This window comes from Cervus elaphus, chromosome 19 (assembly GCF_910594005.1).
Source record: "Cervus elaphus chromosome 19, mCerEla1.1, whole genome shotgun sequence".
NCBI lineage: Eukaryota > Metazoa > Chordata > Mammalia > Artiodactyla > Cervidae > Cervus > Cervus elaphus.
Genome location: NC_057833.1, coordinates 90333678 through 90346997, shown reverse-complemented (window position 1 = coordinate 90346997; position 13320 = coordinate 90333678). Strand labels below are relative to the sequence as shown.

At 37.2% G+C, this 13320-nt stretch overlaps 1 protein-coding gene across 1 annotated transcript in view; it reads right to left on the bottom strand.

Moving 5' to 3' along the window:
- Window positions 1-376: 376 nt before the first annotated feature.
- The window catches only part of ATP1B3 (ATPase Na+/K+ transporting subunit beta 3), a 34632-nt gene continuing 21688 nt past the window's right edge, over window positions 377-13320 (bottom strand). Inside the window, exons 4-7 of the mRNA XM_043874569.1 lie at window positions 10300-10484; window positions 7217-7267; window positions 2971-3057; window positions 377-1051 (exon numbers count right to left, since the gene is read on the bottom strand). Of these exons, the coding sequence (XP_043730504.1) occupies window positions 881-1051; window positions 2971-3057; window positions 7217-7267; window positions 10300-10484 (494 nt within the window). The 3' untranslated portion in view covers window positions 377-880. The remainder of the gene's footprint in view (window positions 1052-2970; window positions 3058-7216; window positions 7268-10299; window positions 10485-13320) is intronic.

Genomic DNA, 13320 nt, shown 5'->3' with positions numbered 1-13320 from the left:
GTTTGAAGCTCTGAATAAGTTCTAAGTTTTTTATATTTCACAATTTATATATTTTATTAGAGTCCACTCCACAGTCAGCTAAATAAAAGCAGTCATAAGATCCCACAAACTCTTGCACAATTTAAACTTATGAATTTAATTTCATAAAAATTTAGGTGTGTATTCCTAATGGCCAACCTAAAAATGCTGTTTTTATCTATGGTCTAAAATACTTCAATCTAACTACTTTAAAAGATTTAGTATCAGTGTTAAAAATAATCCCATCACTATCTTTCTGTTTGTTTTTACATGTTTTACAGCAAAAAGATTGTGCTGAGTCAAAAAGATCCACAAACTAATTCAGCATGTAAAAAATAATTTTACAAAACATCCAAGCCAACCTTTCAAATCCACTTTTATTTTCCTTTTTCCTCCTCACGTACAGAACTTTTCCACACACTGCATTTCTTGCAGCTATAAAGTCATTTGATGTTGGTCAGGTACCATTTTATCCCCTAAAACCTTGCTGGCATCAAAATATGACAGTTAACCAGTGTTAAATCTATAAAATATTTACATAGCACGGCACATTAAGCTTTAGACACTTGGCAATTAAACCACATAAAAATTGGACAAGACCCCCAACCTACATGTTCAGAATCAGGTGTTCACAGTCCCTATCTGGTGACTGTACATGGTTCAAAAGGCAGCAGAGGCAACAGGCAGTTACTCCGAAGGACATGGACCACTATTATCTGGAAGCACATTATGTTATCCCAGTGTCACGCACCACTCCACCTTTCTCCAAGGCGGTCTCATAATTCTGGAATGGCAGGTCCCGCTGATACAAAATGAAGACAGACAACACAACGTTTACTCTGTGGAGACATCCTAACTCCTACTATGCATGCATGGTGATCTTGAATGCAACTCGTCCTAAAAACTTGTCACGGTCATTCTGGGTTTTTAGGTTGGGTGATCCATCAATCTTGCACTCAACCATTACTTCTTTTACGTCACCATCACTACCAAAGCTGAGCTGGACGGCAACTAGTGGCTGCAGGTAGCTCCCCTGGCAAACAAAGGAAAATACATTAATTCAACTTCTCCAGTAACTTTAACTACACTTTTTAGGAGCTTGCCTATTCTTTAAAAATTAAAAAAACAAACAAACAAGATTTTAATCTATTAGATGTATTTTTTTATCCTCTACCTTTTTTTCCTTAACTGAATACTTGAAGATGCATTTTTTTATGATAAATTTTTGTGACAGTTCCAGGTGTTTGAGAAGAACATGTTTTTATCTATTAATATGTTTGATAAACATGCGGAAGATTACCTCACTGATGTTACTTAGGTTTCTAATATCCTTATGGTTGCTGTTTAACTTGGTGCAAATATACTCATAACTGTTTTGTCATCACTGTGCTTGCTAAATACAAGCCTTCACTAAAAGGAACTAGGGGCTAATTCCAGGTCCGAGGCAGGGAAAATACAAGATGAGCCCTTGTGGTGCCAGAAAGTAAGTTAGTGCTGTAGGAATCTAGGGAATATGCCTCAAGGACACAGAAGCTGGAGTCAGTCTCCACCAGCCAAATGGGGGAGAGTTTTTAGCACCAAAATAAATGATTATAACATATAACACCTAAATTATGTAAGAATCTATGAGACTATATTGATATAAAGAAATAGTGGAGAAGAAAATGCACTTTCTTAGAGTGGAATGCCAAGTAGTAAATGGGAAAAGGAAAGATGAAATTAGAAAAAAACATTTGAGAACAATTCTATTAGTAACTAATTCAGGAACGAATCAATAAATGTTAAAATCATGGGAGCAACAGTTTTACAGACTCTCCAAGTATTCACCCCACATAATACTTATTGATTACAAAGGAAAAAAAGTATAACTTCACATTAGGGCAACTTGGCTGACACCACCTTAACCAAGTGTTCAAGGTGAACATCACCGCCAATGGGACTCAACACCACGTCCCTCCTGACAGGCCATTCTGAAAAGGACATATCTTCTGAGGCATTCATGCCAAAAATGCACAACCTACATTTAACCATGAAAAACATCAGATAAACTCAAACTGAGGAACATAAGCCACAAAGTAAGCCCCAAAAGGCCTGCACTCATTTTTGAAGAGTTAAGGGCATGAAGCAGACAGGCTGAGGAACTGCTGCAGGTTATAGGCAACTAAAGATGTAAGAATGTAACAACCTGGACCAGGAAAACACTTTCCTGTGCAATAAAGAACATTACTGGAACAACTGATGACATTTCAACACTGTCTGTAGATCAGATACTAATACAGTTTAATGCTAATTTCCTTTGTTAAGTACATGATGGTTATTATGATAATGTCCTTACTTCTAGGAAATTCAATGTAAAGAGCATTTAGTGTAAAGAAGCACCGTGTTCATAACTTAATGACAAAGGGTTCATGGGAAAAATATATATGGAGACTGATAAAGACAAATGATGTAAAACATTAACACAGGCAAGTTGGGCAAAAGGTTAATAGGAATCCTCTGTACTGTGCTAGCCACTTAAGTTTAGAATTATTTCAAAATAAAACTAAAAGTTTACTACTATATATATAAAATGCTAAATATATATATATAAAATACACATATATATAAATACACTTACAGAAAAAATGTGGAAGAAATTCCACTACAAAAATAGTTATCTCTGGGTAATGACTTAACCACTGTTCTATCTTCTTTAAATATGGACACTCTATGACATGAAAGAGAAAATGCTATTTTGAAAAGAATCATCCTTTAACTTATCCGCTCCGGTCTTGTGCTCCACTTGGAGACCTGGAGTCTCCATTTGCCATCACCAATGTATTTAAAACCCAGAATAGATGATGCACGCATTACACAGGGCATATGTCTACCTGACCCAGACAACTGGCATTTTAATACAGATGTGACAGTTCCCCAAGAGTCTCAACCACTTAAGAATTTCTAAATACTCACATGCAGTTTTTTCCCATAATATGGAAAATATTTTAAATCTATTGTTCCATTGGCAGGGTAAGTTGCTAGAAATGCTGTGCTTTCACTCTAAAGTTGAAAACAAAAGAAACTCTTGTTAGGTCACAAAAAATAGTTTTTAAAAGTATGTTTTTATTAAAGCAATATCAATCATAAAAACAGTATGGAGAAACTACAATGCTGTTTCAACTGCATTTGCTACAAGAGGATTTTCTGAAAAGAGACTTATTGACGTTGATTTAAACCACCTGACATGAATTATCCTGATTTCCCGATTTATTTCCATGACAGTCCCTTTAACTTATAGCTGGATCTACTCATGCACTGTCTGTAAAATCTTATCTGCGTTCCAACTACCAAAGGCCTATTCTCTAGCCACTGACAGCAGGAGTGCATCAGTAGGTCTGGGACCAAAGAATTCTAAAATGAGTAAAATACTGTGCACTTCCAGACTGGGAAGCAATAGCTGCCACAACCCAGAATGTAGCACTAGGGCCTGGGAGGCAGCAGGTCCAAAACAACTATGGTAACTGCAGTCAGAGGTGGAACGGATCATGCAGCTGATAAAAAAAACTGAAGGGAAAATTTAAAGTACTCTGAGCTAATACTCTTCTTATGCAATTTGAATATCACATTTTCCTTGAATTATTTTATGAGCACATGTAGGTCAATTAAAGGTGTTATATGACTGCTGCTATTCCACGTGTTTAAAGATTCATTGTACAGCACAAAGAATAGAATCAATATTTTACAATAACTATAAATGAAGTATAGTATTTAACAATTGTGAATCATTCTGTTGTATACCCAAAACTTATGTAATATTATAAATCAACCATACCTCAAAAAAACTTTTATACACAATAAAAACACAAACCTAGTGTTCTTGAAAAATAACCAATTCACAGAAATTTTCATGTAACACATTCTAAATAGGTCCAGTATTAATGACTGTATCTTTACACATACTGAGTAGATGACAAAGACACCAAATGATTAAAATCAGTGGCAAGGTCACAAGGCAGTAATATACTACATGTTTGAATTGTAGATTTGAATAAACTAATTTCTACTTTAGAAAGAAAACATGAAACTATAGCAAAACTAAGAGTCTCCTCTTAGGGAACCCCTACTCTCTGCTTACTTCACTGAACCACTGTGAAGTAGCACGTGTGTAGGGGGTGAGAGAAACACATGAATAAGCAATATAGACAAGATAGCAAAGCCTAAAGCGATGACACTCCAAAAGGGGGGCAAGTTCTAATGATCCAGGCCAAAAATTGTGAAAAGAACAGGCGGTAACAAGGCTAAGTACGGAAGCCTTTTTTCAACCACTATTCAAATACCACCTTATGCTGTACTCCTTAATTTAAAAAACGTTAAATCTATAAAATAATATTTTACACAGGAGAAAAAAAGTCACTTTAATGTGTTTCTGTACCTTACTTTTGTTTAACCTTAGTATATGAGCTTAATTCCTAGAAACACAGAGATGTTCCCCAAAATATAAAAGGTTTTCCTTGGGTTACAGTTTATTGATCACTTCAGTGTGTATGTTCAGCCAGATACAATACTCAATTTATATTTACCTTGTTTAGGCCTAACAACCCTTTCATATGTGCAATCAATTAGAGAGGGGAACTGAAGCTCAGAGTTATGGCCACATGCTCAATCAACTGCTCCACTGGTTTGTATCAAAACCATCAAGCTGGCAGACTTTTAAACTTGCATTTTATATCTTCAGTGAAAATAAACATTCAGAAATTAAGAAACAATAAAAGGTATATCTGAACAATAATAAACTTTAGGGTAAAGCTCTATGTCATGGTTTTCTACTAGCAGTCACTAAATCCCACTGAAAACAAAATAAAGATTTAAAATGAATGCATTCTGTTTATTCTATATCATCATCACTTGGAAATCATTTGAAGAACACACACCAAATGTTCTAAGCAGTGGTTATCTCTGGGCAAAAATTTACCAAAATTTTCCCTTCTGTATTTTTCTAAATTTTCTTTAACGAATACAATTCATTTTTGTAAGGGAATAAAAAAAAACTAATGACATAAATATGAATATTACATCTTTTGCAGGAACCATTCTTTAAAATTAAAGGCCACTTTTAAGAGCATGTCCTATCATCCATGTTTTAGTGTTTCCAGAACTCTTAACTTGTATAAAAGCAATTAAAGCAGATCAAAGTTATGAATATAAGACAAAAGAAATATATTACATAAAAAGTAATTCAACTGAAGAATTTACACCAAGAACACTTGATATAGACAAATCTAATGGAAAACAGCAATATGATCATATGCAATAAATGTTTCCATCTGTTCACATAGCCACACCTCTAAAATTTATGTATGCCACCTGGTTACTCCTTTGTAACCAGCCTATGAGTAATGCAAGATTTTATAAGCATGTCTTCCAATTTTGTGATTTTTTCTAAAAACAAAAATATTCCACAACAAAACCTCTATTTTGATTGTTTTATATACTTTCCACATGACTCTTCAAAGCAAAAGGGACAGCAACTGAAACCTGAGTCATCAGACCAAAATTTTTCATTAACATTTCTCCCAACTATTCTAGAAGCAAAAGAAATGTAACAGATAAACAAGGAGAAAAACCCATTTATAACCCTAAGGGAAGAGTTACATAGAGTTGTTTATACTGGCCACAGGCTTACAGAAATGAAACCTTGGGAAAGGAGTGGAAAGCTTTTGCCCTTCTGGCCTGCGTATGTGTGTGTGTTCATTCTCCTTTCACGGTGGTGCTGGCTCCATAGACTCACTGGCTCAAGTGTATCTACACGGTCTGCTCACTTTCAGAGGTAAACTCCCCTGAAAACACAACACTGTCATAAAATTGGCACTTCCACCTGGCTGAGGGCTCACACCGGGCCTCAGGAACCTTCTCTTGGAAAGACTTGCAAGCAAAGGCAATCAAAGAGTTACACATTTCCTAAATCTGTCACGTTTTCTTCCGTCTTAAGAGACGACAGCAGAGTAGAGGCTCACTGTACTTTTAGAAGGATCTGTATACCAAGAAAAACTGAGCTCAGATGCGGAATCTGGTTTTAAGTGAGATTCTGATTTTTTATCCAAGTTTCCTACTGAGCTGACTACAGCATAAGGAGATCCAGTGAGTTGCCTATGGACATACCTATGTATACATGAGAAGTATGTATGCACATGCATACTTCAACCCAGATGAGAAAGCACAAAAATTCCTGGCTTTTTATACTACTCTCAACAATGAATACATACTCAAAATACATCAATAAGGATACTCTAAAGCAGGAGTTCTCAAAGTATGGGTCCTAGACCAGCAGCATCACCAACAGCTGGAAACTTAGTTAGAAATGCAAACTTTGGGGTCTCACCCCAGACCTACTGAGTCAGAACCTGCAGAACTGGGACCCAAAAGATCTTCCAAGTGGTTCTGAGGCATGATCAGATTTGAGAACCACAAGCAAGTTTCTGCCCAAACAAGAAATTCACTCATGATTAAAAGGGATTACAGTTTTCTCTGGCAAACAACTTCAGAAGTGATTTCAATGTAACATTTCAATCAAGACGCTTCTGTCATTATTAACTGGAGGTGGAATGCTAATATTTTACACAGTAACAAAATTAAATTTAGAACTTAACAGTTTCTCCTGAAAACTCTTACCCATCATTTACATATTTGTCTTAGTTGCACTTTGCAGCATGGAGAGAAAACAAAGAAATTATGAAATGAATATAGCACAGCACTCTGGAAAAAATAAAGTAGGGATAAGAGAGCAAAATAATGCCTCTACCTTAAGGAAAAGATATCATAATTCATTAAATCTCAGATGCCACTGATGTACACCAATTTATGTACTATTAAGAGAGAAAAAATTTTATACACTATTAAGACTCTATCAATTACAAGGCCAGCCTCAATTTCAGTGTTATTCAGGTAGAAAAAAGAAATTGATTATTAAAATCAATGAAATATGGTACATGTAAATATAAAGGGAAAGAGTGTGATATTAAGTGCACACAGAAAATAAGTCTTTTCGCATTATCATTAGCAAACAGAAGGTTGGAGGAGTTTATTCTAAGAATGGCACTACAGTCGACTTTAAAATATGACAGGGAAGGGAAAAAAAATGACTAAATTCATTAGACTTTTAAAGTATTTTTAAGATACACTAGAACTTCAACAGAAATTTAGTTATTTTCTGAATACTAACCTTTGCAATACAGTCTATCCTTGGTTGTCCTTGAGGCTTTAATCCAATTATCTAAGGTAAAGAAACATTGATTAATTGAAACATCACAACAGTGTACAACAGAACCACCTCCTCTGTTGCTGAGGACAAGGGATGGGAGCGTTGAGATGAACATTCTCTCTCTTTAGTTGACAACTCATGTCCGACTCTTGCGACCCCATGACCTGTAGCCTGCCACGCTCCTCTGTCCATGGGATTCTCCAGGCAAGAATACTAGAGTGAGTTGCCATTTCTTTCTCCAGGGGATCTTCCCAACCCAGGAATCAACTCAGGTCTCCTGCATTGCAGGCAGATTCTTTACCAACTGAGCTATAAGGGAAGCCACTGCCTTAAAACCTTTTACATTTGCCTTTTGAATAGAATAGACTTTTCAATATAATAATTTTACCAATTATCTATCTCATTATAGTACTGGGGCAATTTAGAAAATTAAGTCAGTTATCAAAAAATTGACCGAAACACAGTATTGTACTTTGCTCCCCTTAAAATAATAGAAATCTTTACATATCATTATTTATATAAAGACATCATTAACGCAAATAAGCACTGCAAAGGCATAATACAAGGAGTAACTGTTCTGGGGAGGGAGATGGAAGGGGGGGGATCAGGATGGGGAACACATGTAAATCCATGGCTGATTCATGTCAATGTATGGCAAAAACCACTACAATATTGTAAAGTAATTAGCCTCCAACTAATAAAAATAAATAAAAAAGAAAAAAAAAAAGAAGTAACTGTTCTTCATGAAAATATGTTAGGTCACCACCTGACCATGTTTCCATAAGGCTTCTACAGAACCCTACTGTATTTTAGATCTATAAAACACATACATTGAATGAATCACATTTTAAAGATGGGACCATTCAGCTCTATGTAATGAAGCTACTTTCATGTATGTAGTTGATATAACTAACTGTGTGAATGATATTTATCCATGTATTTTGTGAGGATTTTTGACATTTTGAATTTATATGCATTTTAGTTTATAATTTATATGCATTTTAATGTGAATGCCTTAAAATATAAGTACTCTCCCCCAAAGAAAAGTAGTGTCACAGCCTAAATAATAATTTCAAGAGCATTAACTATCTGTGCCCTTGCAATGACTCTGGAACAAACTATAGTGGGATCTGATGCCCTGCCACACTCCTATGCAGCATCTAAGTACTGATTCCCATTTGCCTGATGATATCTTCCTGTCAAGCCTGCCAACTTCCGCCTCTATCAGCAACTATAGTCTCAGACCCTCCTCATTCAGTGGACATACTGGCAAAGAAAATAAACTTGGAAGTTTGGCGCCATGGGAGAAGGTACCAGAGCTTCTTCTCTTGGTTTTCTGTTGGGAACAAGTGTTCCATTAATCTAGGTTTTGTGAGGAAACTCCTAGGAGGCAGCAATTACAAAAGGCATTCCTGTTAAAGAGAATAAATTCAATCCATCTTAAAAGCTGGATCACCTATTTCACATTACCGTTTGCCCTTCCTATCCATGGGTTCCACACCTGTGGATTCAACCAATCACACACTAAAAACATTTGAGCAAAAAAGTTCCACAAAGTTCCAAAAAGCAACACTCAATTTCCTGTGTGTTGACAACTACTGTACACAGCATCTACACTGGATTAAATGTAAGTAATCGAGAGATGCTGTTAAGTACACAGGAGGATGTACACAGGTTATACACAAACGCTACACCACTTTATAAAAGGAACTTGCACAGTCCCAGATTTTGGTGTCCTCAGTAGTTCTAGAATCAAGTCTCCACAGATACTCCACTTTAAAGATAGGACCAATCAGTCCCTTTAGTCAACTATGTATGACTATGAGGACCATTTCTTGTGTGGACTATGAAAACTCATTTCTACTTTATTTATTTAACAGTATGTGGTATGTATGAGCTCCCTACCATTTCTAGGGAAAGTAGGGGTCCCCTTCAAATAGCTGTTCACATTGTTCCCACTTCCCTGCCCACCTACCTTGCCGTTGGTTTCACCTCCACTTTAACCTTAATTCTTAAGTCTAGCTAAAACATTTATTGAGTGCCTACCATGTGTCAGGCAATGTTTCAGAAGGATCTCTAGAGTGCTAAGGGATAATCAGAGAACTGTCATCGTCCACAGAGGAAAGGGAAGGACAGACCGGAGGGAAGACAGCTGGACACCTAAGCATCTAGCTGGCCCTCCCTAAGGGAAACTCCTCATCTAGGAGCGCCAGCTTCAGAAGACTCCAGTTTCAGCTTTATTAGGGATGCTGACTTCAGTGATGTGTATACTCAAGAACTCGAGAGGTCTGCACCTGTTCAGGAACCTGCCTATTCTCTGAATAAATGTACCAGGAATGATTTCACTCTTCAGGAGAGACCATGCAGGCCTCAACAGGTTACCTGGACTGGAACACAACTCTGCAGTACATTTAGACAGTAGCAAGGCACAGGGTTAGGCAATCGCTTCATTATGCAAGGAAAACACCTTCCTTTTGCACAATGACCCCAAGACACTATTACTTAGACATAGAGAATATTATTAGCTTCTTGGTTTGCTGGTGCTTATACAATTCAGGCACCTCTTCTGGACAACATAGCAAAATGCTGGCTGCACTCATTTTAATACAATTTTATCTGTATTTTTATTATTAATTACATAGACGTATACTATAAAGCTATTCAGAGAAAGCTAAATGAGCCAAAAGTTTACAGATCTGCCAAGGGATTTTAAATTACATTACTGCCCAGATGCGAAGAGGAGCACAGCACATTAATACAACCGTGCTGTGGCCATGACCCCCAGAATACCTGATGCCCGAAGCCCTGATCTACGCTTAAGTGTGTGTGTGTAGCTAGCTCCAAAAGAGAAAAGCTGAAGTTGTGTTACTCCCTAATTTATGACTAACTTATGAACCCACTGTGGTTTTTTTCTGTACTGGTTTTCAAAAGGACAAATCACGGCTAGCCTTATAAGCTACCACCATATCAAACAGCACTGAATAAACAGTTGTCAGCTTAATAGGAAATTAGAAAAAAGCGGCAGCAACAAATTTTGTACATACTCTGTTCATTTTCACAAGAATACAAGGCCTTCCTTCTTGGTAGCCAAACGTGGGATCATCCACACCACTGCATGCTTCAAGTAAGGCCAGAGGAAACTGACATGCTGTGTATTCTGGACCCTTCTGATCAAAAAAGGCTCCACTGGCACAATTTGTGAGATTCTTCTGTTCTTCTAAGCCATATGCTAAAAAGGAAATATGTATGTGTGAACAGATCAGTCAAAAAGGACCTTAAACACAACCAGAACTATATCACCCTTTGGACAATATTCTTCAAACACAAAACAACATGCCACATACCGGGAAATTTTAGGGAAAGAATGTTAAGTCTGTTCCTTTAACTTCTAACAACTATCCAGTGCTTTGCAGTTTATTTAATTTCAATACAAACTGGATGACAGACGGATCTCTTTTGTCACCATTAGGGGGCACCAGCCATGGCTACAACATTATCCGAATGCTTTCGATGCCCGAAAGGTAAAATGGTGAGGAAATAAAAAGGCATGGAAGCCGCCCTTATTTAGCTTATTTAGACATTGCTAAATAAAATCATAACCGAAGGGCCTAAAGATACACGGAGCTATATTCTATATTCAGCAACCCATATTCTAAACGGCCTGCAACAGAGCTGATCAGTAAAGGGGTCCATGTAAGGTAATGTTAGCTTACCAAATGATGTTTTCAGCAGAGGTGGAGGTAACGAGACAGATTCAAAGTGACAGGGGAGCAAAATGGTTACAACTTGGAGGTGGGGAAAAAGGAGAGGCAGACAACTCAGTATTTTCAAATGTGTGTTGTGCACTTGGCACGGTGTTAGACAAAAAAGTGGCACAGCAGTGAGCAGGTCTGCTGTGGTCCCTGCCCTGAATGAGCTTAGGCTACTGCAAGACACTCACTAATCAACAGTCAAGACATGGTGGCACAACGCCTCACAGTCAGTCAGTGCGTGGGTGTAACTGGTACCAGAAAAAAGTCACCTAAAATGAATTCAACCAGAACAGGAACCAAAATTTCAAAGTAAACACATTTAGTTTTGTCATTGTTTAGTTGCTAAGTCAGGTCTGACTCTTTGCAACCCAATGGACTGTAGCCTACCAGGCACCTCTGTCTATGAGATTTTCCAAGCAAGAATATTAAGAGTGGGTTGCTATTTGCTTCTCCAGGGGAATCTTCCTGACCCAGGAATCAAACCTGCATCTCCTGCATTGGCAGGCAGATTCTTTACCACTGAGCCACCTGGGAAGCCCAGGTAGTTAATTTTATCTATTTATTAAAAATTTGTTTGTTCTGCCTGCTTGTCATGCTATGAGGCTTGAGGGATCTTAGCTCCCAGACCAGTGGCTGACCCTTTAAAAAAAAAAAAAAAAGTCAAAATTTTTGGTTTCTTCTTTTATTTACCAAAAATTAGGTAATTGGGGCCATGTACCAATTTAAAAGCCAAGAATGACTCAGGTATTGGGGTAAGGGGGAATGGGGTAAACTTTTACAACAGAATACAGAGCCACTGACATTTATCACTCCTTTTTTTATTTTTCTGGCACAATTCTGCAGAAAATATTCAAGGCCTACACAAGTAGCCCCCAAGGGCCTCTCCTGTATATACTCTCTTGGTACAGTTCATCAGGGATCATTTTTGTATGATGCCAACTTCCACTTCTACACAAAACCTAGGTAAGTGCAAGGAGTTGGATGATAAATGGTCAGCATATGAAAACGTCCCTGTGCGGGGCCTGATGGGAACACAGAAAGGCCACCTTCTCAGAGAGCAACCAGAGAACCCCACGTTTTCCAGGAAAGCCTAAAGGAAGACACAGAGGTGTAGGTAAACAGCGGGGGAAAGACCTGAGAGGGATCATCTGAACTAGATAAATGTTACGTTCTAATTAGTATTTATAGGAGAAAAACCCCAGATAAGATAATGTATCCTTTTAACAGGAGACTCTATCTTCTAAACATGAGAAAGGCATCCCTAAGAAAAACAATGACAATTCAAAGTTTAAAAAAAGGGAAGGGGGGGGTGATGAACATTAAAGATCTGAAAGTAACCCCCCAGTATAATAAAATAAGAATACAAAACGAGAGAAAACAAGAGAGCAAATACCCAACAACTAACAGAAGAGTTCTAGAAAGAGGACCAGAAAAGTGAGGTGAGGAAAATTTCAAGGAACAATAGTTTCCTCAACTGGAGGACCCAAGTCTTTATTCTGAAAGACCCCATCAAGTTCTCAGCAAAATGACATTATAGAGACTGACACCAATACAAAATTTTAGAACTGAAGGAAATATAATTAAACACAGAAACAAAAAACAAACACTGCTGAACAGAAAAATGTAGACACAAAAGAACTATTGATAAAATTCTATACTGAGTTAAACTACGAACAATACAAGCAAAATGAGGTTATTTTCAGAAATGAAAGGACTAAAAACTTAAATTCCATGTATCCTTAAAATTTTTTAACTGAAATATAAGTTGAGATGTAATCCACATATAACGTTAGTTTCAGGTGTACAACACAATGAATGCTTAAATTATTTGTATACATTGTGAAATGATCACCATGGTAAATCTAGTTAATATCTTGTTCTCACATACAGTTACAAATTCTTTTTCTTGCGATGAGGACTTCTAAGATCTATTCTGTTGGCAACTTCCAAATATGCAATACGGTATTGCTAACAGCAGTCACTATGCCGTCCGTATATTATATCCCCAGGGCTTATTCATGTATAGCTAGAAGACTGTACCTTCTGACCATCTTTCATTTCTCCTCCACCTCCTGCTGCCCCTGGCGACCACATCTTTTCTGGATCTGAGTTTGGTTTTCTTGTTTGTTCTGTTTCTTATATTCCACACATAAGTGAGATCATTTGGTGTCTGTCTCTGTTTGACTTATTTCATGTAGTATCACGTCCTCAAGGTCCACCCATGTTGTTGCAAATAGCAAGATTTCATTCTTTTTTATGGCTAACTAGTACAGTGGTATATATACCATGGAACAGTATTCATGTATCTTTTCT